The sequence below is a fragment of the Oryzias latipes genome, chromosome 14 (genome assembly GCF_053564925.1).
Source record: "Oryzias latipes strain Hd-rR chromosome 14, Olatipes_Hd-rR_3.1".
NCBI classification, from domain to species: domain Eukaryota; kingdom Metazoa; phylum Chordata; class Actinopteri; order Beloniformes; family Adrianichthyidae; genus Oryzias; species Oryzias latipes.
The window spans coordinates 10,735,155-10,761,479 of NC_136250.1; the positions used below are offsets into that span (position 1 = coordinate 10,735,155).

The following is a 26,325-nucleotide window of genomic DNA, read 5'->3' on the forward strand; positions in this document are numbered from 1 at the left end:
TGCCCCAGCGCAAGAAGCTAAGAATGAAACCAGTAACAAAAGCTGATATATTCCCCACAGGAATATTTCTTTAAAACTCCCAAACTTCTGTAATGATAGGGGGGGAAGAACCTGCGGCATAAAAGAAAGGGGGGAAAAATAGTTAGAGGAAGTGAGGTTAGAACCACCCAAACTTCCCAAACCACCCAATCAAGATGAGCTCCTGGAATTGGATCCCTCCCTTGCTCACCACCTGAGAGGGAAGATACACAGCTGTGCCTCAGAGACTCAACAGACGCAGAACAGAGAGAAGGAACCAGAGAGCAGGAAGAAAAAAGAAATAGAAACCTTTTCATAGAAATAAAATCGCCCTTAAACTCAAGAAGTCTCAGATGCATTTTTTTTTATTATTCTAAACAAGAGTGAGAAAACCTGTATGCTCCGGGGAGCTGTGTATCTGTAACAACAAGACCATGAGCTCATCGTCTCTGGATTGAATGAACTACACAAAAAGAAAACAAACTCTGAAGAAACTGGACACTGAGATGTGGACCAAAAGGAGATGAAGACCCTAAAGAATTCTAGGACCAAACTTTTTTTTATTTAAAAACGTTCTAACCTAAAACTGCTCAAACTCTGCGACCAGTGTTTTTTTTTGTTTTCCTGAGTCTATTTTCTGAACCACGTGAACATAGTCTAACCCGGAGTGGAACCCACTCATGCGTTCTTTGGGCACATAGATGAGATGTCTCTAGAAGATGTAGGGACCAACGCCAGCCTTGGGGCTAAAACCCGTGCTACGGATGGGAGCCTTGAGGTGGAGAGCATGAACATTGACCAAGATGGGATCTTTATGGACAAGATCGCTTTTCTGTCTCCGGAAATGTTTGACGCCAGTGCCTTCAAAGGAAGGTTTTCAAAGATCCACAGGTCAAAAAAGAGGAAAGGGCTCCTTGATGGTAGGTGATGATAAACCATTGGGTTTTTGATTTTGTTTTTCATTGTATACCGTTGGTGTGATTATAAAACAAGCTTCTATTAGCGTTATGAAATGAAAATTGTGTAATCTCAGATGTTTTTAGGAAAAAATGAAAGGCTTAACACAATTTTAAAATAGGGAAACCCCAACTCAACAACTGGATGTGGGTGTGCAGGTTACCCATGCAGCCAGGGCACTGATCTTTTTCTGCATATTTAGTCTTTTCCTTATGTCTCAGTATTTGTTATATTACAGTACAGTTTGAAGCCTCTGAAAAGTTTGACTCTCTGTTTCAGTATGGCTAAATAAATGTAAATTTCCAGATTTCCTAAAAAGAAATGTATGCTTGGAAGTATCTGCTACTGTTGGATTTCCTTTTATTTAGAACCTTTGGTGGGATTTGTTTGGTTTCTAGACGATGTGCTGTGATGATTTTAGTCTGTATTCTGAATATTACAAAAGAAAAAAAATATTTACAGTAAGGAAAAACATTAGACATTTGTTTAAACTCTTGTGAAATATAAGCAAGTTTATCTATATCATTGATTTAGTGACATTTTTTGCATCGATAAACAGCGGCTATTAGATGACAGAGATATTGTTGTCAAAAGAACATTTTTATTTTGCTAATTTTTTAACATTCCAGTGTAATAATTATACTTGTCGCAATATTTTTTTTTATCCTGGTTCCTCCCTGCTTATAATGCTCTCTAAAAGAAAAAAAGTATACTTCTGAAAAAATAGATTTATCTATTTGTTTTGTTGTTGTCATAGTCACGGTAAAGAAGCCAGTAGGACTTTCTCTGTTTTTTATTTACCTTTAAATCTGTTCCAGACCAACTCCAATGAAAATCGTGTTTTTAACATGTAGCATTTTTCTCATGATCGAGGACAAAGAAAGAAAATTAACATCAAAACTGCATTTCTAAGTATTGCTTCATTCAAATGTTGATGGATTTGGAGCAAAAATAAAAACGCTGTTTGAAAAAGTTCTGTTTTGATGCAGTAACTGATACAGGCAGGCCACATTCTCCTTACTGTGCTCCATTCTGATGCATCTACTTGCAGCATAATAGATACGTTAACGTCTTCATTTTCCTCATCTGAGCTGATTCAAAACTGTACAGCTGGATAGCTCTGACATTGCTGGCCATTTTTGTTTTACTGCTAATGTTAGCTTGGGCTAGTGAGGGACTGTAAGCTAGCGGGAAAGAGTCTTAACAAAGTAGCAGAGTGCTACTTTGTTAAGTGTTACTTTGTCCTGCCCACAACTCACAGGCGAACATCTGATGAGCTCCTCCCATGATGCAGAAAATATGTCTTTAAAAACGACAGATTATTTTGATTGTTGGCTAAAAACTGCATAATCAGAATTAAAGACAGCTGGGAAAGATTTTATAAATAGATAAAAAATATAGTTGGAGTGTTGCTTTAAAAGGCAGAAGTGATTGACTTTATTAGAGGAAAAATAGTAAGTTAGTCTGGGAATTTTATCCTATGACAAAGTCAGTCATGGTAATTTTAAAAAAGGTTGCTCATAAATGTGTGAAAAAACTTTAGTATTGAAACCTTGCCTATATATCCATTTGATCAAGTTTAATCTACACAGTGTAGTATAGATTACATTTCAATCTTTTGAGTGACTTAGTCATCTTTTTATTAAGTACAAGACCCTGAAGAACACAGTGAAAATCAGAAGAGCAGACTTGGAGTGTAGCAAAGTTCCACCTATACAAACAAATCTTTCAGAAGGAATAGCAATGGCTTCCTGAATGAAAGAACTCAAAGTTTATTCAAAGGTCACATTTTTGTCACAAGAAATGTAATATTTGTAGGCTTGTCTGTTGTGACCCGCACAACTTTAGTGTTGATGTTAGGCAGAAAATTCAGTGATGTTTAGCTTTTAACCTTTTCACACTAGTGTTCTTCAAAGAGGTTTTGGTCCTGTTAGATCAGCCCAGCTGTGTTGAGGAGACACTACTGTGTAATCTTTGAACCTCAAACAGGTCTCCTTCTGGGGTTTTGTGTACCTCTTTGTTTAAGCACTGCTTTCATGTGTGCGTCTAAGCTTCAAAGCAACACTTCCAAAGTTAACAGATGAGTTATAGGCATCAGATAAATTGATTAAAACACATTTAATTAAGTTATTTTACTAATTAATTTTCTTGATAGAAATGAAAGTAAGTGTTCTTACAATTACTTCTCCAGTATAAGTGAATCACATTTTGTCTAACATTTGAAAAAGTGTGTAGAGATTATCTATGGCTAGATATTAGGCAACATTGTGCTTTTTACTTCCTCGTTAACAAATCTAGAGAGCCACAAGAACATCTAATGGTGTGGAAAACCTGGTAGTTGACTTTGACCCTCAAATATATAGCCTTGTTCCTCTGAATGCATTGGTAGAGCTGTAGGAGTTCATGTGTGTTGGCCTGCATGCGTGAAGGAGTCACATTCCAGCAGCTGGCATGCCCAGGCCTCTGCTCAGAATCTGTGGAATGCCACAAACTTTCACGGGGGGGACTCTCCCCCCCTTAGGTTCAGGGTATTTCCTGAGGATGTACAGTTTGTGTAGCTGATACTGGGCCACTTTTCCAGTTGTTTGTTGTGGATTTGAATCTATATTTATCCTCAAAATACATGATGCACTGTGATGCTTTTCATATCAATAATATGAATTCTTGCCAAAAAAATGTAGGTAACAATGATATAAGCATATATTGTTCACGCATGAATGTTTCTAGTGGTGCATTGCAAGATGTTATTGTTGTGATAGTTTTCAGACCATGTAAAAGTGCTTTGCCTTTGGTGTTTTGCCCTTGACTTTTCGCAGAGTAAGCACAAGTTGTAGACAAGACTAGGCTTGCGGAGCTTCTCTGGTACACAGTGTTGTCTCTCCTTTGAGAGTACGCTTTAATTGTCTGTTAATGTGAACCAGGCCATCCTGCGCTTCATAGCTCTCCTGTGAGCTGCAGGATGATATTGTATTTTATCCATGCTCTCCTCTTCCCTCCCAGCTTTCTCATCCTGTGGCACTTCCACATCTATATTACCCTAATTATCTTACCCATTCTTCCACTAATTCTCACCTACAGCCAAAGCATCTTCATCCTACCTTTCTGCTAAGACCAGCATTTGAGGGCAAAAAGTGGAAAGATAAACTTGCCTGGTGTTTGTGTCTGTGCCGATCTGCAGAGCTTAGCTGAAGCAATAGGGTGGGAGGATAGGATCATCTGCAAGCTATTTAGTGTTGACTAAGCAAGCTACCAGGAGTGAGGAGAAAATTTAAGATAGCAAATTAAACACAGAAAGATAGTTTTGCTACTTCTATTTCTTCATTATCTAAACATCCAGATCAATAATAAGGAGTTTAAATACAAAGACAACCAAACGAATAGGTGATGCTGCAGCTTTCTGGTGTAACATTTCAGCTAAATCCTATTTTCTAATTGGTCAAACAGTTGCTATGTCAGTGTTTGCCATAGAATTTAAAATATATTCATTCGGGTCGAGTAAGTAGGAAATTACCGTGCATACCCTAAAGTGCTCCACTTTAAATATTTTAATTGCTTTCTACTTTATGAATCAATACATGAGCGGCATGCACCACTACTCTTCTAGTCAACCTTTCCTCATGCAGTCAGACGGGCTTTACATCTCCTGACGCTTCTCTCATCCTTCTGATTGTTCTGGTTGTAGCAGCCCTCCAGCTTTAAGATATGCAGAAGAATGACTGATGCTGGTGGGCCAATGTTCCAATGACATGTTTAAATAAGAAGAAGCTATTTTATTTAAAAACGTATCCAACTCAGTTTGTGGCGTAGACTTTTATTTTAAAGTTAAATGCCTAAAATTGCAGTTAAATGCCATTTTTCTGGTGATGGAGGACATGTAGAAAGAAAATTAAGATTAGTTTCTGGGTATTTCCTTGAGAGGGAGCCGGTTTAGCTCGTGCTGGTTTGCGGCACCTTCCGTCCGTGAAACCAGGGTTCAAATCTGGGCTGCTCCCTGTTCCCTTCTCTACTTCTGTGCCGGTCCCAAGCCCGGTTGCTTTGAGAAGGTTGCGTCAGGAAGGGCATCCGGCGTAAAACATTGCCAAGTTTACCATGCGACTTGTTCGCTGTGGCAACCCCTGATGGGTAAAAGCCAAAAGAGAAAGGAAGTTTCTGGGTATTTCCTTATTCAAGTTAGGGCTGGGCAATTAATCAATTAATTCGAGTATGTTTTTAGAAGATTTATTTTTGGGATGATCGAGATTTCATTTTGCCAGCTTTCTTCTCTCTAGCACTTTTGTTGTTCGGGGTAAAGTCAGTCCACTGGTCTCTCATGAAGGGCAGAAATGAAAAAAGCAACAAGCAGAGGAGCTTCTCCTGCGAGGCTAAAAAAAAAAAAAAAACACTAGCGCGCGCTGATGAGTCAAAGGTTGTGACTTCAAACTTGGAGCATCAACCCACATGCAGCAAAATCTGTTTCATGACTGTTGTTACCAAAAATGCTCTGCCGAGTGTGTGCTGGTACATCTCTTTGTGTATGAGATGCTCAAGCTAGCGGTAGCTCACAAAACATCTGCTGCATTGATCTCCAAACATTTGAACAGCTTGTATTTAGGTTCCCTTGTGTTAAAGCCAATCCCCAAAGGAGATGTTAAATAGTTAAATAGTTCTAAAATAAAATAGTTCTTGTTAAATATATTTCATCATTTGTCATTTTTGTAAAAAACAAACAAACAAATAAATAAGTAAAAGCAGGGAGAAGAAAATTGATTAAAATCGAAAATCGAATTTGGAAAGAAAAAATCTGAGATTTGATTTTTTTTGGCCATATCGCCTAATTCATATAGTTGTGCATTAGTTTAAAAATGCTTGTAGTTGTTACAGTCGGAAGACCACAAGGTCCCTGCTCTGCTCCATTCCGATGCATCCACTTGCAGACAAATAGATACATGTACTTCCTTGTTTTCCTTGACTGAGCTGGTGTCTGGCTCCAGACTGTACGCCTGGATATTGCTCGCCAAAGCTGGGTATTGTTACACCACTGATGTTAGCTTGGAGTTGTGAGGGGCTGTAGGCTAGTGGGAGAGCACGTAAACAGAGGGATTATAGAAAATGAGCGCAGACTTACTCCGCACCAATAGTCTCGCCCACCACTAAGAGGCAAATCTCTAATGACAGGTTATTTGATTTAGGGCATAATCATGATATAATGACCACTGGGAACACATTTAAAATAGACCAGAGAATGATTGGAGTGAGACTTTAAGGCAAAAATCCTGTTTTTCACTTTCTATTGGCTCCAACAGTTAGCCTAACTCGCCTTCTCTTGATCTTCATTGGTTGTGTTTTTGTATCGTTGAAAGCTACTGTTGTTTAACTGTTATACCTTTCACAACCCTACTTACTGTCTGTGCATTGATAATTACAATCTATAGCTTTCCTAACAGGCCTACTTGCAGACCCTCCAATTCAGAACCATCTGCAGTAGTTTGTTGTCCTCTCACTCATCCTCTTTCTCTCTAACTCACTCTCTTTTTCCTCAAAGATGATTGGATGCTCGGGACTCCCAGCATCTGCCCTGGGAGAGCAAAACAGAAAGGAGGGGTAGATGAGGGGGGTTGTTAGCCAACAAGATAGCAGCACAGTTCAGGCGAGGTAGGGTGTTCTCTCTCTCTGACACACACATTTAAACTTGCGAAAAAGGACACACGCTGCTGCTCGCTCTCAGCAGCAGGCAGCTGCAACATCCGCATCGCCTGCTCCCCCACTCTCTTTCTTGAAGCGCTCTCCTCCTCCTTCTCCTCCTCGCTTCCACCCTCCTCAGCGTCTCATCCCGCTGTCCTGTACCGACTCTGCTGTCTGTCACCGTGGCGACATGGCCTCTGCAGCCATGGCAACCAGCCAGCAGGATTCAGGCTTCTTTGACATCAGCATCAAGTCTCTGCTCAAGTCTTTAGGAGGCTGTGAGTACAACTAGGAGATGGTGGTCGTTGCTAGATTTTGAACAAGTGCGTGACACACCGGTGGAAGACTTGTTAGCCATCAGTGAATCTTCCTGTTTACGCGCTTGACTTACTGCATGTGTGTGTTTGGAGCTCGGGAGAGGGGAGCTGAACAGGCTCAACATAACATGATCCACACTGTCAATAAATGGTGATATTACATAATGGATTTATGGAAGGGAAGTGGTTGAGTGGGAGATAACTGCAACAGACTGAGTCTGAGTCCTCTGCAATTTTCTGTGCAGGAATGTGTGTGAATCTATCTCCATACGTCTCTAAACTAAATCTCCTTGAAATCATTCCTTGTGCCATACATTTTTCCATTTAGCTGAGCCCAATGTTAGTGGGGTTTTGTTTGTTTTCCTTCCGAACATTTAGTTCTGTTTACATCCCAAGAGACTCAACTTTTCTTAATCCGGACTAGTCGTTGTTTACAACGTGGGACTTGTCTTGGAGTCTGAATGAAAGCAGCGTTTTCAGTGCAGCTTCTATCTGTACAAGCTGTACTCACCTTCACAGCAGAGCAGGTTACAGTACAGTTACCCAAAAGGCACTCTGTCTTCAGGACTCATCAGTGGGCAGTCTGTTGTTTTTCTTCCCCTCATCTGTGAGCTCTGTTCTCTTCCTGGTGATTAGCTTTCATACAAACATTATATTTGGTATAGTTTGAAGCATTTTTTTAGACTCACTTTTCTATATTTCTGTGAGGTGAAGTTTCTGTTAGGAACACACACAATTTCCAGTTTATATGTTAGCAATCTTTATAGAGGAGTAAAGGAACTCCTTTAAGGCTAACATGATAGGGGATTCCTTATATTAGTCCTACATTCTTTTAAACATAGCATCAGTTTTTGCTATGCAGGTTTCTATACTGCAGGGTCTTTAAAAGCATCTGAAATCCAAGAGAAGGGGTTTGTGTTTCAAGTGCACATTACCTATCGATCGAAACCTCTGGAAAATTTGCTGTTCTCATCAAGTTTAATTTGTTTTATGTTACATAACAAGCATCTAAAATGAACGTTTATTGCAGTTGTTTCACGCACCACTTAACATTGTCTAGTAACTTTAATTCAATGTATTTTTGAGCCGTAACCAGCATTATTGAATAACTTTATTGTATAGTTGCAAACTGGCAACAAAATCAACTTTTAATATGATCTAACTGCTTGGAACACTATCAGGGTTAGGAAGCCTGGCTCCACTATCACTTTTTTATATTTATGAATTAGTGTTTATAAATTATTTTCATATGTTGTCATCTTGTGTTGCTATGCTGATGTAGAAGGAGGAGATAATAAGATAAAAGGAGGTAATAAGATATTTATGTTCTTTTTGACTGCTATTGTTCAAAGCTAGTTTTATTTTGAAAAATCTTGTATGTATAGTTAAGCCAGCATAGAAAAGGTAGAACTAACTATCAACTGTATGCAGAACACTTTTTTTCATATCATACCTCAGAAGTTTTACAATTTAAGAAATGTTGTATTAGAAAAACATACAAGCTGGATAGCCTTCAAACTAAATGTTTCCTCTTGCGTGTTGTGTGCCATTGTGTAGTTCTGTGATATCATGTGATATCTATGCAACTCTTACTGCAATTTTTTTTTTTTATCGCTTTATCATCCTATTGATTTTTTTATTGGATAAATGACATTTCCTGCTGTAGTTAAACATAAATCCAATAGAAATGAAAGCAGCAAAACAACACATTGGATTTAAAATCTCCAATTTCTCAAATGGTTACAGAAACAAAAGATTTCCTATTTAACGATAAAACTTTTTTGTTAAGCTTGCAATTTTGAGGCATTTCCTCCCCTCATCTGGCACTATCTTTTTCCTGGTATCACTCCCCCAAAAAATGACTTGATTTACATTAAACGAACGTACTAAGATATTTGGAAGAAGCTTTATTACAGACTCGAGGTCCATTTGCCACAATATGCACAAAATATAAAAGACGTTAGGATAAAAATAAAACACGCAAACAAGTATAAGAATGATGACATAAAAAGTATTCTAAAAAAAATGTCATAAAAGAATAAAAATCAATGTTATAGGAATATAAAAACAATGACATAAAAATATAAGAACAGTAAAATAACCAAGTATCATAAACTTAATAAACAACTAAAACTGCAGACTTTTAAAAAAAACCGTAAAAGTTTAAAAAAGGCGACCATACCAAAACCTCCAAATAGGGGATTGGTATCTAAAAGTGCTGGACTTTACATTGGTGAGAGTTAAAATGATTTAGTTTTCATATTTGTGGAATCATTTCTTATAATGGTGATTCATAGAAATGCCTGCAAAAATTCCAGAAAGCTCTGTGTAAAGCGTTTCTTAAATTCTCCCATCACGTTCTCCCTGCCCATTTAAAAACCTTTAAAATGCAATTTATAAAAAATAACATAAGATTTATAAAATCTGAAGGTGAACCCAAATTTGCATTTACTAAGTAAAATTTCAAATGTAAAAGTTTTAGTTTCCCAACACTTACATTTGATTGTGTTCACCTCCATGTGTGTTTTTGTATGTGTTTGCCTGTGTGTGTTCTTGTATATGAGTAGGGGTCAGTGGGAGTGGCAGGTACGTAAGACAGTGACCGCCAGCGCTCTATATATAGCGTCTCCCTCCTCCCTCAAACTCTCTCCCCAAAGCGGCGTTGAAATTCCAACACAGCTTTGCCGGTCGGACAAAAACTAGGAGGTGTAAGTGGCTCGTCTCCCACATGCAACGTAAAGATGGCCACAGAACCGCTTCCACAGATGCACCTCTTTTCACTTCTACTTTTTTGTGGGCTTCAGGGCTTCCAAGGTCAGAGGAGCGACTGTACATAGAAGGCACAGCAGCTCAGGAGGCGGAGCTGAAGCTAATGTAGAAACTGATAGGTGGCCTATAGGCTCATATAGCTGCCTGGCATGGAACCCTCACTCTTCTGCTGGAGCAAGACAGTGGAGTTCTCTTCAGTTCCAGTTGTCAAACTTTTCTGGCAACAGAAAAAGTAGACGATGACGCTCCTTTCTTCTTTGTACGGACGCTCCAACCCAATGCTCCAGGGTGTGAAGCATCAAGCTGTCTTCACGTGGGCCATTCAAGTCCACAAAACTCGTGCTTTTTTCTTAAAATGAACGTGGATCTAAATACACTGCTGTTATATGAAGAACTTTTTTTTTTTCTCATGACATGTCTGTCATTCTCTCAAAAATGGAGCTTCTCTCTATAACTGAAGTTAACCAGCTATGGTCCAAAGCTAGGTATGATCCAGCTAACTGTGATCCTTCCACGGTTGAACAAATGGATCACAAAGAGAGACGTCCTGCTTTAAGAAGCTTGTTTTATACATTCATAGAACTCAGTTTTTACAACCTGTAAGGTTTCATCCCTTCTTCACTTCACCGTCACTCAGCTGCTATTCTTTTCTCGTTTTATAAACCTCTACTTTTTGCCGTGCACTATGGAAGTACCAAGTAAGTGGAGCAGGGCTAGTGTCATCAGTTTCATCAAGGGCCTTGGTAAGCTTACAGAGGTGTGTGCTGCACGTCTTTGCATTTTTTTTGCTTCGTTTTCATCCAGATTGATTGCTGTGAGCAAGGTGAGGAGGCCGGTGTTCTTTTGGAACTAAAATTCTCTGTTGAGTTCAGGTCGTGCGAACGTGAAAGCCGCATAGGGCAGAACTTTATTTTTTTTAATTCATCTTGTGTAAGCAGAAAATGACTTGTCATTGTCAGCATGTTGAGAGATTCAAACTTGTTGCTTTGCATCACATAGCGCTTCACAAACTTTCATTTGACTAATAAAAGTTTTCAGACCGACTATATTCAACATGTGTTTGCCATATTAAAAAAGGGAAGAAGAAGAGAAAACCGAAAAACCAGGAGAGTATAAACGTTACATTGTTCTGGATTATTTTGATGTATACCTGGATGACAGATATCCATTTGCATAACCAAAGTTGATAGCAGATGCTATGTGCATGTTTTAGGGGGCTGTTACACAAGGTTGACTAACACTGTGAATACCCAGCAAAAACCTGCAGCTATTTGAAGGTTGCACAACTACTCAGAATGTAGCTTGTGGAAGGAAAAACAGAGAAAATTAAAAAAAACTCAAGTAAAGAGATTAGAATTACTGCTGTTATTGGCTCAGTTTTCACCTGATAGCTGTAAGAATTTTTCTAAGATATATATCTTGGATTAATAGACACTCACCTGCTCCTTCTATATCTTTTTTTAAATTCATAAGTAATTACCCATATTTTTTTAACTATAAGTTTCTCCGGAGTATAACTCTCGACTGCCAAAAATTGCATGATTAAAAATAAAAAAGTTGCATTGGAATATACTTGACACTTTTGGAAAAAAATGTATTTGACAAAATACAGGAACAAGAACAAACATGTCATCTTGAAAGGCAAATCTTTATAACGGAATAGATAACAATAATGAACTGAATATTTGAACCGTCACATATTGATGATATTCAGCTTTCTGAAACATAGGATGAATCTAGTATATTAATACAACATATAAACAAATAAGATAAGCATACCATAAAGAATATGCTAACAAGTCAACTAAACTCTTTGTATCACTTCGAATCCATAAATCTATTGAATTCTTCATCCTCTTTGTTGCTTTGGAATCATTCTGACAAGCCTGGCATAAGACTGAGCGGCGCTTCTTCTGCTTTTGTTGCTGTCAGTAGCAACTATTAATTCACACACCTACAGTTATTGCAGTTATTGCTATTTTTTTTAAAATCACAAATAAGTCCCACCTGAGTATAATCCAACGTTCACAACAGGCATGTGTCGCGATTTTAAGAATGCCCTGAACACGGCTTCTTGAACACAATTTTATCGTATGGTGTTCACACTGGCCTGTTGCTACACGATACTAGCACATGTAACTACAGCTGGAAGAGGCTTTGTGCAGAGTGTTTAAGCGGTGGAAATTTCATGAACCATCCTCCAGATGTCTTCTTTCACAGCTCTATTCAATATATAAAAGACTTGGTGTCATATAATTCTTGCTGGGCACAAACCGTAATCATTGAGTTCTTCTCCATTATCAATTTTCGAAGCAGTTGGCACTTCCATGAATTACATAAGAACGCTGCCTGTTCACTACTACCAAATCCAAGTACCTGACTGGTCAAACTTCAAACTTTTGTACATGGAGCCCAAAAACAGACTTAAAAACTTGGATAGCATTACGTGTCCGTGAGAGTTTTGGACGTGGAAACCTAAAACCTAAAGCATAAACAAGCGTCTACATAGACTTTTCATCAGAACTGGTCATTGGAATGTGCGTTGCACCGGTTGGTGGGAACGTTTCATTCATTACCCCCAGGTCACACAATGAAAAAAAGACATAACTTATATTTTAAACAACACAGTATGACATTTTATTTGATTTGCTAATTTTGCTTTGATGTGTTAGGAACGCACATTTTTTGCTTTACTTTGATTTGTTTTTTTTTGCTTCTTATCAAAATATGTCACTATCATTGTTTTTTTAATTGTTTTTTTTTATCTTAATATGAAACGATTCAATTTCACAAAAATATTGTGTTTCATAGCCACTCTCTTTCTTTGTGGATCCACAACAAAAAATTCCACTTTCTGTTTCTTAGTATTTACAGTTGTAAACTCACAAACTTTTAAAATAAACGTGGATTATTTCAGCACAAAATACAAAAACAAGTTAGAAATGACAAAGATTGTTGATTAAAATCTACTGCTTCATATCCCTAAATATCTCTTATAACTTGCTTGCCAATAGTATCGTGCCATAACATAGATGTTTACACATCTCAAACTCCCTCAGTTGAACTGAATCCGTCAGTAATATTAAACAAGCACTAAAACAAGGTGATTAAAACGTGACTTTTCTTCCTGCTCATCAGCTTCTCCTGTGAAGCCGCCCGCCCCGCCGACCAGTGGAACGCCAGGAGAAAGAAAGGGTTCTGTCGATATGGCGCCTGTCAACGTAGATCCCGAAAGCAAGCCGGGCGAGTTTGTCCTCAAAAGCTTGTTCGCCAACTTCACCTTGCTTTCCGAGCGCAAGATTCGAATCATCATGGCTGAGCCACTGGTGAGCGACTTGACATGGAGTTCATGTGCTGTTTTCTTGCCTTTCATAATCCATTTTTCTCAGGTTACACAGTAAATGAGCTGAATTGCGATCTTTTACTGAATCACTGACAACAAGGTGCATAACCAGCTGGGTTGAAATCTCATACAAAAATGAATAATTTTTGTTTTATTACTTGGAATTTGATTTTAATAAATTATTAGTGCAAAAAGTGGAATTCATTTATTTATCTAAAAAAGCTTTTTTTTTATTCATGTGAACCATCAGATATATGACGGGGCTTTTTTTTAAAAGCATTTTGATGTCTTTAAATTATTATTTGTCTTAGTCAAAGGATATGATCCATTTTCTTGCAGGTTTTTGTTTATATTCAAACTTTTTTATGAACAATTTAAGTAGACTTGACATAAGTTACAGTATAATTATGTTGTATTTCAATCAAATTTAATTATTTACCATGAATATAAATTATTTATGGGAGTGACATGTTTTTGTACAAGACATTTTCAGATTGATGTAGGAACATTTTATGTTTTTAATAATAAAGAGGTTAATGATGGCTTCCTTATGAGTTTTTGTCGTTTGAATTTAGTAATAAATATGCTTACATGTCTATTTTACCAGTTTCTCCTTTTGTGCTGTCCATCCCACAGGAAAAGCCACTAAACAAATCGCTGCAGAGAGGAGAAGACTCACAGTTTGATCAAGTGTGTGAGCCTCACTTACACGCCTTACTGCCTCTTTTCCTTTCCCTAACACACCCGTCAGCTGATTTTATGAGACAGACTAAACTCTCACCTCTTTTGTTCTTTGCTTCCCTGCAGCTGATCAGCAGTATGAGCTCTCTTGCAGAGTACTGCCTACCATCCATTCTGAAGACTCTGTTCGACTGGTACAAGAGGCAGAACGGCCTGGAGGACGAGTCCCACGAATACAGACCGAGAGCCAACACAAAGTCAAAAAAGTAAGAGGATTAAAAGTGAAAAACAAAAGGTAAAGAGTAAAGTGAAGAGAGTATGCCAAGCCTCGTTGCATGCTGTGACCTGAGCAGCATCTTTTCAGGAATGCCCTCCCATTATCTGAGCCTGATGTCATTGTTGCCCGTTTAGCTTTTTGTTTAAACGTTGTAGAAAAGGGAAGGGATGCAAAAAGGTAGAAGAATCGTGCATTTTACCGTGAATGTAGGATTTAGAAATAAATAAGCTGCTCCATTGTCAAAGTACAATGTGCTTGTCTTCAGTGACGAACAACAAAAGGACTACTTACTGGAGCGGCGAGACCTGGCAATCGACTTTATTTTTTCTTTGGTGCTTATAGAAGTTTTAAAACAGGTGAGGCTCTTTTTACAGATTTCAAATTTGTATACGATGAACTATAGTATTTGCAGAGTTTCGTTGCCATACATCTAACAAAGAGCCCTGTTCTTTCTTTTTATCAAAACAGATCCCTCTTCATCCTCTCTTAGATGGACTAATTCAAGAGGTTGTAAACCTGGCCTTCAAGCACTTCAAATACAAGGAGGGGTAAGATGGTTTACTTCTAAAGGCACTAGCAAATCCACATTTTCTTTTTTTTTTCTTAATGATTAGTGTGTGTGTTTATGTTGATATTAAAATATCTATGTGCGTTTTAGGTATCTGGGCCCAAACACTGGCAACATGCACATCGTGGCTGACCTGTATGCTGAAGTAGTGGGAGTTGTTGCACAGTCAAGGTACTGTGGACTCTATTAAAGTCACTTTCACCCCTTTGTTTTGAGATTTTCTCTCACAACTTTCATCTAAATAGTTTTGCAACTGTGCAGAGGATAAATCTGTCATCACACTTGCTACGTGTGATCCTACTGGCCCATTTCTCAATGGCAACAAATGCACACCTCTACTACTGGCTAATGTAGTGTGTAAATAAGTTTAGTTAATCTTTATTTGTTTAAATCCCAATGCCTCTTAGTAGGGATGATGAAATAATAGTTTTTCCTGCAAGACATAAACACACGTTCCTTGTTCTGCACTAGGCATTAGCGGTTTGCCGGGCAGCTTGGCTAAAAATAAATAAATAAAAAAGCTAACTGACACTATCTTCTCGTTTGATTTGTATATCTGAGTTTACCCTAAAACACACTCAGTGCTCGACACAAAACAGATAACTCGTCTTCTTACTTAACCACATTGGCAACCCCTGAGAAACATGCAAAAGTATGTGGGGGGGGGGGGGGGGGGAGAGAAGAAGCACATGCTCTTTTCCCTCTGCATCACCCCTCCAGATGCCTTTCTAAAAATAGAACAGGAGAACGCTGTTGGTAAAATGTATCTGGTCGGGGCGTGTATTTACACAAGTCCTCAGTAAAGTGCAACCACCCTTGTATGCATGCAGAAACATCAACAAAAAAAAGACAAAGATAAGCCAAATCTGGAAGAAAGCACTCTCTTTATGCTGCTCTGTTTCAGGTTCCCTGCAGTGAGGAAGAAGTTCATCTCTGAGCTCAAAGAGCTGAGGCAGAAGGAGCAGAGTCCCTATGTCATCCAGTCCACCATCAGCCTCATCATGGGACTCAAATTTTTCCGCATAAAAATGTACCCGGTAGAGGACTTTGAAGCCTCCTTCCAGTTTATGCAGGTACACAGTGATCAAAGGCTAACACTCCATTATAACGTACTCCGTCCATTCATTCCCTGGCAACTGAAAGTTAATAAAAGCTGCCAGACGGCAATCTAAAGTCAAATTAATTGCTATTTTTTGTATGTTCCTTTCAAGAAAACCTGTATGATATAATATTTCTCTTTGGTTTGCAGGAGTGTGCTCAGTATTTCTTGGAAGTCAAGGACAAAGACATTAAGCACTCTTTAGCCGGACTCTTTGTGGAAATCCTTGTTCCTGTAGCAGCTGTAAGTGTTTTTTTTTTCTCAGAGCAAAGCCATCACACACACTCGTATTGCTGCACTTGGTTTGTTCAATAGATGTGAAATACGTCAGTAGAAAAAAGCAATTTGTACTGACTAGCCATCTTTTCCCTAGACTGTGAAGAACGAAGTAAACGTTCCATGTTTAAGGAATTTTGTGGAGAGTTTGTATGATACCACTCTGGACCTCTCCTCCAGGAAGAAGCACTCTCTAGTAAGTCTTTCTGATCATTTGTGTTTCATTCCATAAAGGATTGACGAAAGTCTGTGTGGAGGAGTAGCATCAATGTGGACCAACTGATGCTATAGGCACAACTGTCCCCGTGTAGTCTGTGGGGGAAAAATTGGCATATTTGTACAAGGCACATAGGAGGTCAATCTGTGAGCTTGTATAGCGAAAATGTTCATGCACATTTTTTTATTGGCATGATGCATTTGTCGTAGCAAACACTTAAACAACATGTAAGGGTGAAGTAGGTGAGACGCAGGCACATTGTATGAATCTCTGCATTTTTCAACTCGAAATTTGCACAAAGGGCCCGTTAGAGTTTTCCAAGTGGTAAGTGTGTGCTCCTTGCGCCTAGCCTTAGAAATGAGGAAAGTAGTCAGAGGGTTGTTTTTTCTCAACATCCTACGGTCACTTAGTTGCACACCCTGTTTGGTCAATAAGGAGCCGGTCCACACACCATACTAATGATTGGAATGTGGCCTAAGGGCACCTTGGAACAGCATCACTTGTACGTCTTAAGTGTGTTAAACCTATATTATACTTAAAAATACTTAACGATACAATTACCATATGCACAACAATGGTATGTTAGATTTTCATGATGCCCCTTATGGTAGCTGCATGAGCGTCAAGGGTATTGTAAGACACACTCCCTTCTAGATTCGGTCTTTCCTATCCACGACCCTCCACAGGCCCAAACAACCCAAAAACCCACAGCATCCATACGGGTCAATCCCCATAAAACTAAGGATTAAGCATCGGTTTACCACAGTACTGAGGCGGGCCGAACAGTCCATACATTAGACAGAATCCTTTTCTAAAAAAATAAAGATCTTTTGAGCATGTTTTATTGGAGTAAGCTCTGAGTTATGATTTAGCTTATCTCTAATACTTTTGTTTTTACCCCTTTCCTTGAAAGAATGAATAAAGCTTTATTTATATAGCACTTCACAACACTTTCAGGGTACCAAAGTGCTTCACGATAAAAGGAAGACAGAAGAAATTACTTGACATCTTTTGGTTGAAAGCCGGTGAATGTGTTGAAGGAGTAGTAGTTGTAGTCGTCTGTAGTTCTAATGATGGCAGCTTTTTGAGCTTGCATGCATTTAGCTGTCCAAAAGCTAGCTTGAATTCCCTTGAGAGCTTTCAGTGAAGTCCACGTTTCCGAGCTGACTTTTCTAGTCTGAGAATCCACCACTGAGATACTTAGCCTATAAAAAGAAACCTCCTCTTTAAATGAAGCGTAAAAGGATGTGAATTCTGTTTTACCTGCAAAAGTCCTTGTCAGAATTTGATTGCCATGTCCTGCTGGCATTCTTTCATTATTTTTTTAGGAGTTTTGATACCCTGAGTAGAACATAGTGTCATCAGTTGTCGTTGAGGTAAAGCCTGACATATTTTCTGAGACACGCTTACATTTTGAAACTATTTCTCATGTGAGTAACATAATCATCTTGTAGACACGTACGCCAGCAGACAAAGTTGCATTTCTACTCGATGAAGTGGCATGTGTGCTTTGCGGATGAGTTTCTTTTCTTGCCTGAGTCCCAAAGGCTGCAAATGTCAACCGATGGTATGCACTTTTCCTTTGATAGATTCTCCAAATATTCAGATGAACTCATACATCCCTATCTCAAAGCATCTCTTTGCTTGCAATTTTGTTTTTCACTTTTACCAGACAAATAGCGTTTCGCACACTAGCAAAAATGCGCCATGTCAGACGCAGAAGAATGCACAGGCACGATAGGAATGGCTGCAATGTGGTGCATTTCTGTCATTAGTATTGTTGGTCATTCTTGAGCACTTGAGTGAAAGGGTAGTTATTACCAGTGTCGTAACCATTTACAGGCAAAGGGGGCTGTTCCCAAAGAGGTGCTTTTAAAATCATTCCCTATAATCACCCTCCTGCCCCCCCTCCCTCTCTCTAACATCCCTCTCTCTTTTTCCCTCCTTTCCTTTTCCATCCGGTCCAACACAAAATATTTTCAAATACTATTAAAATAAATAAAGTTTGGTCTCGATTACAAAAGGGGTTTATTCAGATATACCTCTGGTTTGTCGGAAGATTCATAACCCCTGTTGTTAAAGTAAAATATGTCCAACACAAGAGGCCCTCAGTTCTCATCTGTCTGCCCAGCTGTTGAACAGGAAAAGTAAAAAAAAAAAAAAATCATTCACAATAACAACTGACCTAACCTTACACAGTAGAAAAAAACTGATTTTTATTGCATTTTAGAGTGAATACAGCAGATTTTTATTTTCTTTTTTACTTTAAGCTTTTTATTTCCTTTAGGAAACTGGTCATATTAAATCTGTTATAGTTTGAAAGATTAATGCCATCTTCTGATGTCTCCACTCCAGGCTCTTTACCCCCTGGTGACATGTCTACTGTGTGTCAGTCAGAAACAGTTCTTCCTCAGTCGTTGGCACGTTTTCCTCAACAACTGCCTCTCAAACCTGAAGGTTAGTTTTCTTACTGTCTCATGCAAACTGTACAATCCACTGGTTGGTTTGCAGTCAGATCTCTGCCCTTCAGAGATGCTCTCACAGCAAGTGACTATGTATATTTAACAAAAAGGAAAGTACTATCATGACACTGTAAAGTAACTTCAGGAAGTGTTTTGAGTTAAAGTCTTGGTGATTGATGACACTCATTAACAACACCCTTGGGTTGTTTTGCTACCTTGTGTCTGACATTTCCTTCTCTTTTTGGCTAAAGTTCATTAAAAAAAAAATTGGTCAAAGTGCCATAAATAAAAAATAAAAAAAGTTGTGTTCTGCATTTGTGTTATCGCAGAACAAAGACCCAAAAATGGCTCGTGTGGCTCTTGAATCGCTCTACCGCCTGCTTTGGGTCTACATGATCCGAATAAAGTGTGAAAGTAACACTGGAACGCAGAGGTAAGTCAAACTCAGTTTCCTCTCTGCTAGGCAGCATTTTTTGGATGTAATATTAAATTTTGAAAAAATTTTAGGATATAAAAAACACTGGTAACTTTATTGTAGTTCCTGATTTGAATTAATACTCTTCAAAAGATTTAAATGTGATCAAAACCTTTAAATTGATTCCATCTGCTTTTCTTTTACTTTCAGTCGACTGACATCCATCACATCCACTTTATTTCCCAAAGGCAGTCGTAGTGTCGTACCCAGAGACATGCCCCTCAATATTTTTGTCAAGATCATCCAGTTTATTGCTCAGGTAAACGTGGACAAGTACAAAGGATTTACAAGAAGGCACTTTTTATGCTGAAAAATCAAATGACCAATGTGAACATAATTATTGGCAAAATCCAAGTTTAAAACGTATTGTGGCTGTCCTTCAGCTAATGTTCCATGATTGCTCTTAAAAGTTGCACTGCAAAAACAGGCCCCCTAGAAATAAGTAAAAGGCTTTTATGTTCGAGAAATTTTCTTTAAATAAGCAAAAAAAAAAATTTGCCAACTAGGTAAGAAAAATAGTTTTACCAAGAAATCCTATTTTTTTTTTAAGCGAGTCCCTAAGACATGTTTTCACATGTTTTCTTAAACTAAAACTATTTTCCTGTTGAAATACTTTGTTGCAAGACATTTTTCCTTGAAACTAGAGCCTTTTTTACTTAACTTTCACTTTTTGCTGTGTAAGTCACCGGTCATTTTGATTTTCTTTCAGGAGAGGCTGGATTTTGCAATGAAAGAGATCATATTCGACCTGCTAAGCGTTGGGAAGCCGGTCAAAGCCTTCAGTCTAAACCCTGAGGTACTAAATCATTCTCACACTGATCCAGCAGAGTATTTCTAACATTGTTTTGTATCTAGCTGAACAACAGTATCTTCTATGTAACTTTTGCATAAAATGAACCACAGGAGTAGAATATTGGGCTTTAAAGTGACAACACATTGCTCGATTCATAAGTATTTATTTCACACAAATCTTTGAAGCATGATAGGACCAGCTGAGCCCAGCTGTAATGGACATGAAGCCTACTTTTTTTTTAAATATAGTTACACACAAATAAAGATTTGCTTCTTTTATCTTCCAGCGTATTAACATCGGTCTACGTGCATTCCTGGTGATAGCAGATGCTCTGCAACAAAAAGATGGGGAACCTCCAATGCCCAACACTGGTGCCACTCTGCCTTCTGGGAACTCTTTAAAGAAGAAGAAAACGTACCTCAGCAAGACGCTTACTGAAGAGGAAGCCAAACTAATAGGTCTTTGCAAACGTCCACACAGCTGTAAACAACAGACAGAAGTGGGTGAATCTCATCATCATTTCTTACTTGTCCTCCACAGGCATGTCCTTGTACTACTCACAGGTGCGTAAGTCTCTGGACAACATCCTCAGGCACTTAGATAAGGAAGTGGGTCGCTGCATGATGCTAACCAGCGTCCAGATGCTCAACAAAGAGCCAGAAGACATGATTACGTATGTAGCCTCAGTAAAGTCCTTAAATTCAACTAAGACTTTAAAATTTGCCTTTTGAACATTTTTGTTGTTTAGAAATGTGTTGAAGTCTCCCAAATCCTTTTGTTTGTTTTTTTCAGTGGAGAAAGGAAGCCCAAAATCGACCTTTTCAGAACATGCGTAGCTGCAATTCCTCGCATCCTTCCTGACAGTATGTCCAAACAGGAGCTCATTGACTTACTGTCACGGTGAGTGCCACATCAATCCTGTTTGGTCTTCAAAAGGGGAAGAAAGACTTTCTCTTCCTGTCCTATTTTTTTTTCTTCTATTTTTTTGTCTGGAATTCTCAATAAGGACATATTTATTCCTCAGCCTCACCGTACACATGGACGACGAGCTCCGCCTTATTTCCCAGAACTCCCTGCAAAGCCTGCTGCTTGATTTCTCAGACTGGAGGGAAGACGTTCTGTTTGGCTATACACATTTTCTCTTACGAGAGGTACAATAGAATGAGATTCAGACTAATCACACCACACAACCTTGCATTATAGCACTCATTACATTACATGAAAATTATTCTGGTTAATGCATATTTAATAGTATGATATAAAAATAAAAATGTTTATAGTGCCCACAACCATATTTCTAAAGCTGAGAAATTAAAAATAAGAGGTTAACTTGGACCAGAACCCACAATGCACTGCATGATTGCTGATTATTTTTATTATTGTGTGCATAAAATCCTCCATAACAAAGAGATTTAAAGTAAAGTATTTGAAAAACGTACTCTGTTACCTCTTTTTAAACTTTGAACATCTGTATCAAACTTCTCCAGGTCCAAGATACCCATCAGGGCCTGCAGGATGCATCTGTGAAGCTTCTGCTCCAGCTGCTCACACAGTGGAGGTTAGCTCTGCAACTGCAGGGGAAAACGCGAGGTGGAGTTGAGGTTAGCACCGCTGCAATGATTTCCTCACTAAAGCCAATGAGTTTCAGCTCTGCTAAACTGCAGGTTTGCAGTTCACACTGTGAAATTTCCCCTCTAACATTCTCCCCTTTTGTGTTCTTGCTTATCAGGCCAGTCCCAGACTGCCAGACCGGAGCCCTCACTGGTCAGTTCTTCATGCAGTCGAGGGTCTGGCTCTGCTGCTCCTCTGCTCATGTCAGATCAGCACGAGGAAGCTCGCTGTCAGCGTGTTAAGGGAGATACGCCTCCTCTTTGCAGCACTGGGGCATGCTGAGGTACATCACTTCTGTCTGAAATTCTTACTCTAAAGAAGGGATTTTCCGTCTGTTTCAATGCAATATTTACAAGCAAAAGAGATAAATATTGAGTGCCAGTTAGAAAGTGAGAAGGCTGAGAACAAAACTGGATGAAAGGACAGCTGTCTGATTAGGGACGGAAGGTTTAAATTCCTCCACATTGTGTAACACGTTATAAAAATAGCTGATTCTAAAAATGTCACTCCCTGCAGGATGATGACAAACCAATGATAGAGGTCATGGACCAGCTGAGCCCAGCTGTAATGGACAGTATTATTCATGTGGCTGTCTCTGATTCTGTAAGTGCTTGAAAAAAAAGAATAAACCAAAATTATAAACAAGTTTATAGATTATTGACTTTGTTGTACAAAAATCTCTAAACACCCTCTTTTTTCACTTTCTCAGTCCACATTACCACTCAACCACCATGTTGACCTCCAATGGTTGGTGGATTGGACCGCCCGGCTGGTGAACAGCTCCTATGATGTGAAGAGTCCCAGCCACGTTTGGATTTTCGCTCAGTGTGTGAAGGACCCATGGGTGCTCTGCCTGCACATCTTCTTGCGGCAGGAGCACCTACCCAAACACTGTCCCATTGCTCTGAGTTACGCTTGGCCTTACGTCTTCACGCGACTACAGCTGCTGCTGCCGCTTGTAGACCCTAAGTATGAAAAGAAACAACATCTAACGTTCGGTCCAATTCATTATCTTTGGTAATCAAACGTCCTTGTAACTTTTTTTTTTTCTAGCAGTCCAGTTAATGCAAAGAAGACCAGCACAGCAGGCTCCAGCGACAGCTACATCTCCTTGTGGCGTAATTATCTGATTCTCTGTCTTGGTGTGGCTAAGCCAAGCATCATGTCACCTGGCCACCTCAGGGCCTCTACACCTGAGATCACGGCCACCACACCTGACGGCAGTGTCACCTATGACAACAAGGTATGTTTGAATGCCTAGAAATAAACCAAGGAACTTCATAACACAAAATTATAACTAATGCGATGCTAAATGTGGGCATTTGAGTCATCAGTTTTTATCAGTTTCCAGTCTTATCAAGTCAAATAACAATGCTTTCTTTTTCTTTTGTAGGTGATAGGCACCCCTTCTGTGGCCTGGCTATTAAAACAGTTGGTTCCACTGATGAGAACGGAGAGTCTGGATATCACAGAGTCTCTGGTTTTGGGGTTTGGATGCACAAATGCTTTGGTCTTCAGGTATTTGAACATAAAAATGCACTACTTGTTTTCTATAGTAGAACATTTTAAATTGGGGAAGGTCAAGATCCTTTGGTCTGTGTGTTCTCTGAGTTTTATCTAATAAAAAATGTACTGGCTTTTATTTCGGCAGGAAAATGCAGTTGGAAATTTTTAATTCTAGCAAATATGAATGCTAATCTAGGCTCAAAGAATTGCAATTGTTTTGTTGGAATGGCTCCCATGTCACAGAGAAAAAAAATCCTACTCTGATGTAGAAAAAGAAAGAGAAGTATTGCATTTTTTCAAAGAACAGAGGCTTCATTGTGAGAAGAAGTTATTTCATTTTGAAGGAGACAGTATTTTTATCCCATCACCTTTCTAAATAGTGCATTGTTAGCAAAGAGATTAAGGTCTGCCCAGGCTAAATTCACCTCACGTCACTCACACAATTGAAGTTTCTATGTGTGATATTTAAGATGCATTAACAAAGTGCATCTGTTAGATTAAAAACGAGACATTGTTCATTCTGTACAAGGAAATCACAATTAATGATCTTTTTAGGAGATTTGTTGTAATAATAATAATAGTTAAATAATTGATACTTTATTCATCCCACAATGGGGAAATTCTTCTCCACATTTTGACCCATTCCCTGGGGGGAGCGGTGAGCTGCAGACTAGCCGCGCTTGGGGGGAGCAGGGATCAATCCGCCAACCCTTTGATTGTTGGACCACCTGCTCTACCGCCTGAGCTAAACTGCCACCCTGTGAGATAAGAGGCTCACTTCTGCCATCTGATTTACAGGGAACTGGTTGAAGAACTCCATCCACTAATGAAGGAAGCACTGGAACGCCGACCTGAGGTAACATGAGGTCTAAAATGCTTTTACATGTCAGATAACATCCCGATATGCTGATATGATAAATAGTCATATATATGTAAAGGAAGTTCAGTAAGATTTCTTAAAAAACAAAACAAAGATGGAGCCATTCTACACAATTCAGACAGGTTTTACAGTTTGAAAAGACGTTTTCTATATGTAGTTTTCTGCTACTTTCTATTATGCTCTGACATTTGAACAAAAAAGAATTTAAAATAAAGTTTATGCCATATGTTGGCCGTCTACTATACTATTATCTTCAGGGAAACTTTGTAATTTTTTATCCTAATCTTGATCAAATGGTTTTGTTTTTAAACTTTTGTGATTTTAGAGGGTAAAATTATAGTCTTGTTCAAACCACATAATAAATGAAGATAAATAGAGCACTAAACATTGCAGCTGTCAAGTGCTGTAAATGTAATACTGATCCATTATTCATCCCCATAGGTATAACAAGCAACTCGACCAATAGCCCTAGAGAATAGTCGTGTAACATTTAGACCTGTTGCCAGCCTTGCAAAGGAGTACATTTTCCATCAGTCCATCCAGAGGTTAAAGACATGCACAAACCCTTGAGTGCTTTATTTTGAAAACCTCCAAGATTTTGAAACCATATGTTCAGGCGGAGACTTCAGAATCACTAGAATAAAGTAAAGATATGGTTCTGTTAGAAATGTTGTCGGAAGCTTTCTAGTAAAAACATTTCATCAGATGAAAGTTATTGAACTATAGGAATCATGAGACAAGGTTATATGATTTCTTTAGATCCAATTGACGAGACCAAACTGGTTATGGTTGAACTTATTTTAGAACCCAACTTCTGGTAAAAAAACAAACAAAAAAAAACAACTCTTTAGTTACTGTAATCGTTATGTAGAGTGTTTAGGTGGTAAGAATCTAGGCCTGCTAGGTCAGCATGAACACAGTGTTTCTGTGTGTGATTAATCATTCTTCCCATGCTCAAAATGTTATTGTAAAGCCTTAAGAAAGCTGTGCAAATGTCAAAGTTCTGAATCAATATGAAAAAGGGCATGTCACAATTCTTCCACAACACTGCTTAAATTAATCCCACTTCAATCCCTCCTGAATCTCTTCTCCATTGTTTATTAGTGCGAAAGGTTGTTTTTTTTCACTCATTGGCAGTTTATGTAATGGTGCTGCAAACAAGCTTTGCTTTTAAGCCTGTATTAAGTCTCTAAGACACGCGGTATGAGGACCTTTCAGTTATGTTTTGATTCTTGAGAGTTATCAAAATCACTTATAGAACTGACTTGAATATTAAATGTTGAAAGCTGCTGACGACAGCCCACAATTACCCCCCGAACAACCCGTTTCTTCTTTCAGAACAAGAAGCGCAGAGAGAGGAGAGATCTCCTCAGACTGCAGCTGCTGAGGATATTTGAACTGTTGGCTAATGCAGGAGTCATCAGTGACAGGTAATTCTCATGTTTGCAGCTGAGTATTCAAACAGTTCTTATAGGCCTGGATGTTTTCCAATTCTCACTTCCATGATAAATATAAGCCCTAATTTGCATCTCTCTTCAACTCCCCCCCCCCTTTTTCACAGCACGAACGGCGCTCTGGAGCGTGACTCCCTGGCAATGGGTGCTTTGTTCCTCGAATATGTGGATCTGACCAGGATGCTTCTGGAAGCGGAAAATGAGAAGGAGCTGGATGTACTCAAAGACATCAGAGCTCATTTCAGTGGGATGATTGCTAATCTCATTCAGTGTGTTCCTGGTAAATCTTTGAATTTCTTAATTCTATACTTTGTTCAAATTCAGGGCAGATTTTTATGGCAGTTTTTAAAATGACTGTGCTTCCATCTTTACAGTCCAGAACAGGCGCTTCCTTTTCCCTCAGCAGTCTCTGAGGCACCACCTCTTCATCCTTTTCAGCCAGTGGGCTGGACCCTTCAGTGTTATGTTCACACCCCTTGACCGTTACAGTGACCGCAACCACCAAATCACTCGCTATCAATACTGCGCTCTCAAAGTAAGCCATACTCATGATCACATATCAACCTGCAAAAGGAGGAAAATGACTGTCATTCCATTTAAAAAATACCTTAGTGTGAACTCAGTGTTTTCTTCCAGGCCATGTCTGCGGTTCTGTGCTGTGGTCCAGTTTTTGACAATGTTGGTCTGTCTACTGATGGCTATCTCTATAAATGGCTGGACAACATCTTGGCCTGTCACGACCTGCGGGTAGGCTCACTCTGGGACCTTTTCTTCCCTTAAAAACCCACTCTGATGGAAATTCTGACATTTTTCTAATTATGGGGGACATACATAAAGAAAATTAAACCTAAAATTGCATGTCTGAGTATTTCTTTATTCAAATCGTGGTGAATCAGGAGCAGACGAAACATAGAAAAAACGCTGGACGGGCCACCAGCTCCCTGCTCTGCTGTATTCTGAA

The 26,325-nt window shown here is 38.9% G+C and overlaps 1 protein-coding gene across 6 annotated transcripts in view; it reads left to right on the forward strand.

Annotated features, from left to right (window-relative positions):
- Window positions 1-261: 261 nt before the first annotated feature.
- Window positions 262-26,325, forward strand: part of fryb (furry homolog b (Drosophila)) — a 44,455-nt gene continuing 18,391 nt past the window's right edge. For 4 of the 6 annotated variants that reach the window (XM_078930748.1, XM_078930749.1, XM_023962116.2 and 1 more), the window contains exons 1-29: window positions 262-938; window positions 12,861-13,048; window positions 13,702-13,755; window positions 13,873-14,012; window positions 14,289-14,379; window positions 14,492-14,571; window positions 14,682-14,762; window positions 15,496-15,664; window positions 15,841-15,933; window positions 16,064-16,162; window positions 18,539-18,640; window positions 18,975-19,078; window positions 19,271-19,379; window positions 19,830-19,916; window positions 20,200-20,371; window positions 20,454-20,586; window positions 20,706-20,813; window positions 20,938-21,064; window positions 21,401-21,514; window positions 21,643-21,807; window positions 22,041-22,127; window positions 22,234-22,493; window positions 22,578-22,767; window positions 22,918-23,042; window positions 23,829-23,886; window positions 25,249-25,340; window positions 25,472-25,644; window positions 25,739-25,899; window positions 26,001-26,111. In XM_078930748.1, the coding sequence (XP_078786874.1) occupies window positions 725-938; window positions 12,861-13,048; window positions 13,702-13,755; window positions 13,873-14,012; window positions 14,289-14,379; window positions 14,492-14,571; window positions 14,682-14,762; window positions 15,496-15,664; window positions 15,841-15,933; window positions 16,064-16,162; window positions 18,539-18,640; window positions 18,975-19,078; window positions 19,271-19,379; window positions 19,830-19,916; window positions 20,200-20,371; window positions 20,454-20,586; window positions 20,706-20,813; window positions 20,938-21,064; window positions 21,401-21,514; window positions 21,643-21,807; window positions 22,041-22,127; window positions 22,234-22,493; window positions 22,578-22,767; window positions 22,918-23,042; window positions 23,829-23,886; window positions 25,249-25,340; window positions 25,472-25,644; window positions 25,739-25,899; window positions 26,001-26,111 (3,687 nt within the window). In that variant the 5' untranslated portion in view covers window positions 262-724. Of the gene's footprint in view, window positions 939-6,667; window positions 6,915-12,860; window positions 13,049-13,701; window positions 13,756-13,872; window positions 14,013-14,288; window positions 14,380-14,491; window positions 14,572-14,681; window positions 14,763-15,495; window positions 15,665-15,840; window positions 15,934-16,063; window positions 16,163-18,538; window positions 18,641-18,974; window positions 19,079-19,270; window positions 19,380-19,829; window positions 19,917-20,199; window positions 20,372-20,453; window positions 20,587-20,705; window positions 20,814-20,937; window positions 21,065-21,400; window positions 21,515-21,642; window positions 21,808-22,040; window positions 22,128-22,233; window positions 22,494-22,577; window positions 22,768-22,917; window positions 23,043-23,828; window positions 23,887-25,248; window positions 25,341-25,471; window positions 25,645-25,738; window positions 25,900-26,000; window positions 26,112-26,325 lie in introns of those variants that run through there. The other 2 variants (XM_078930750.1, XM_023962127.2) reach the window with 1 other exon arrangement.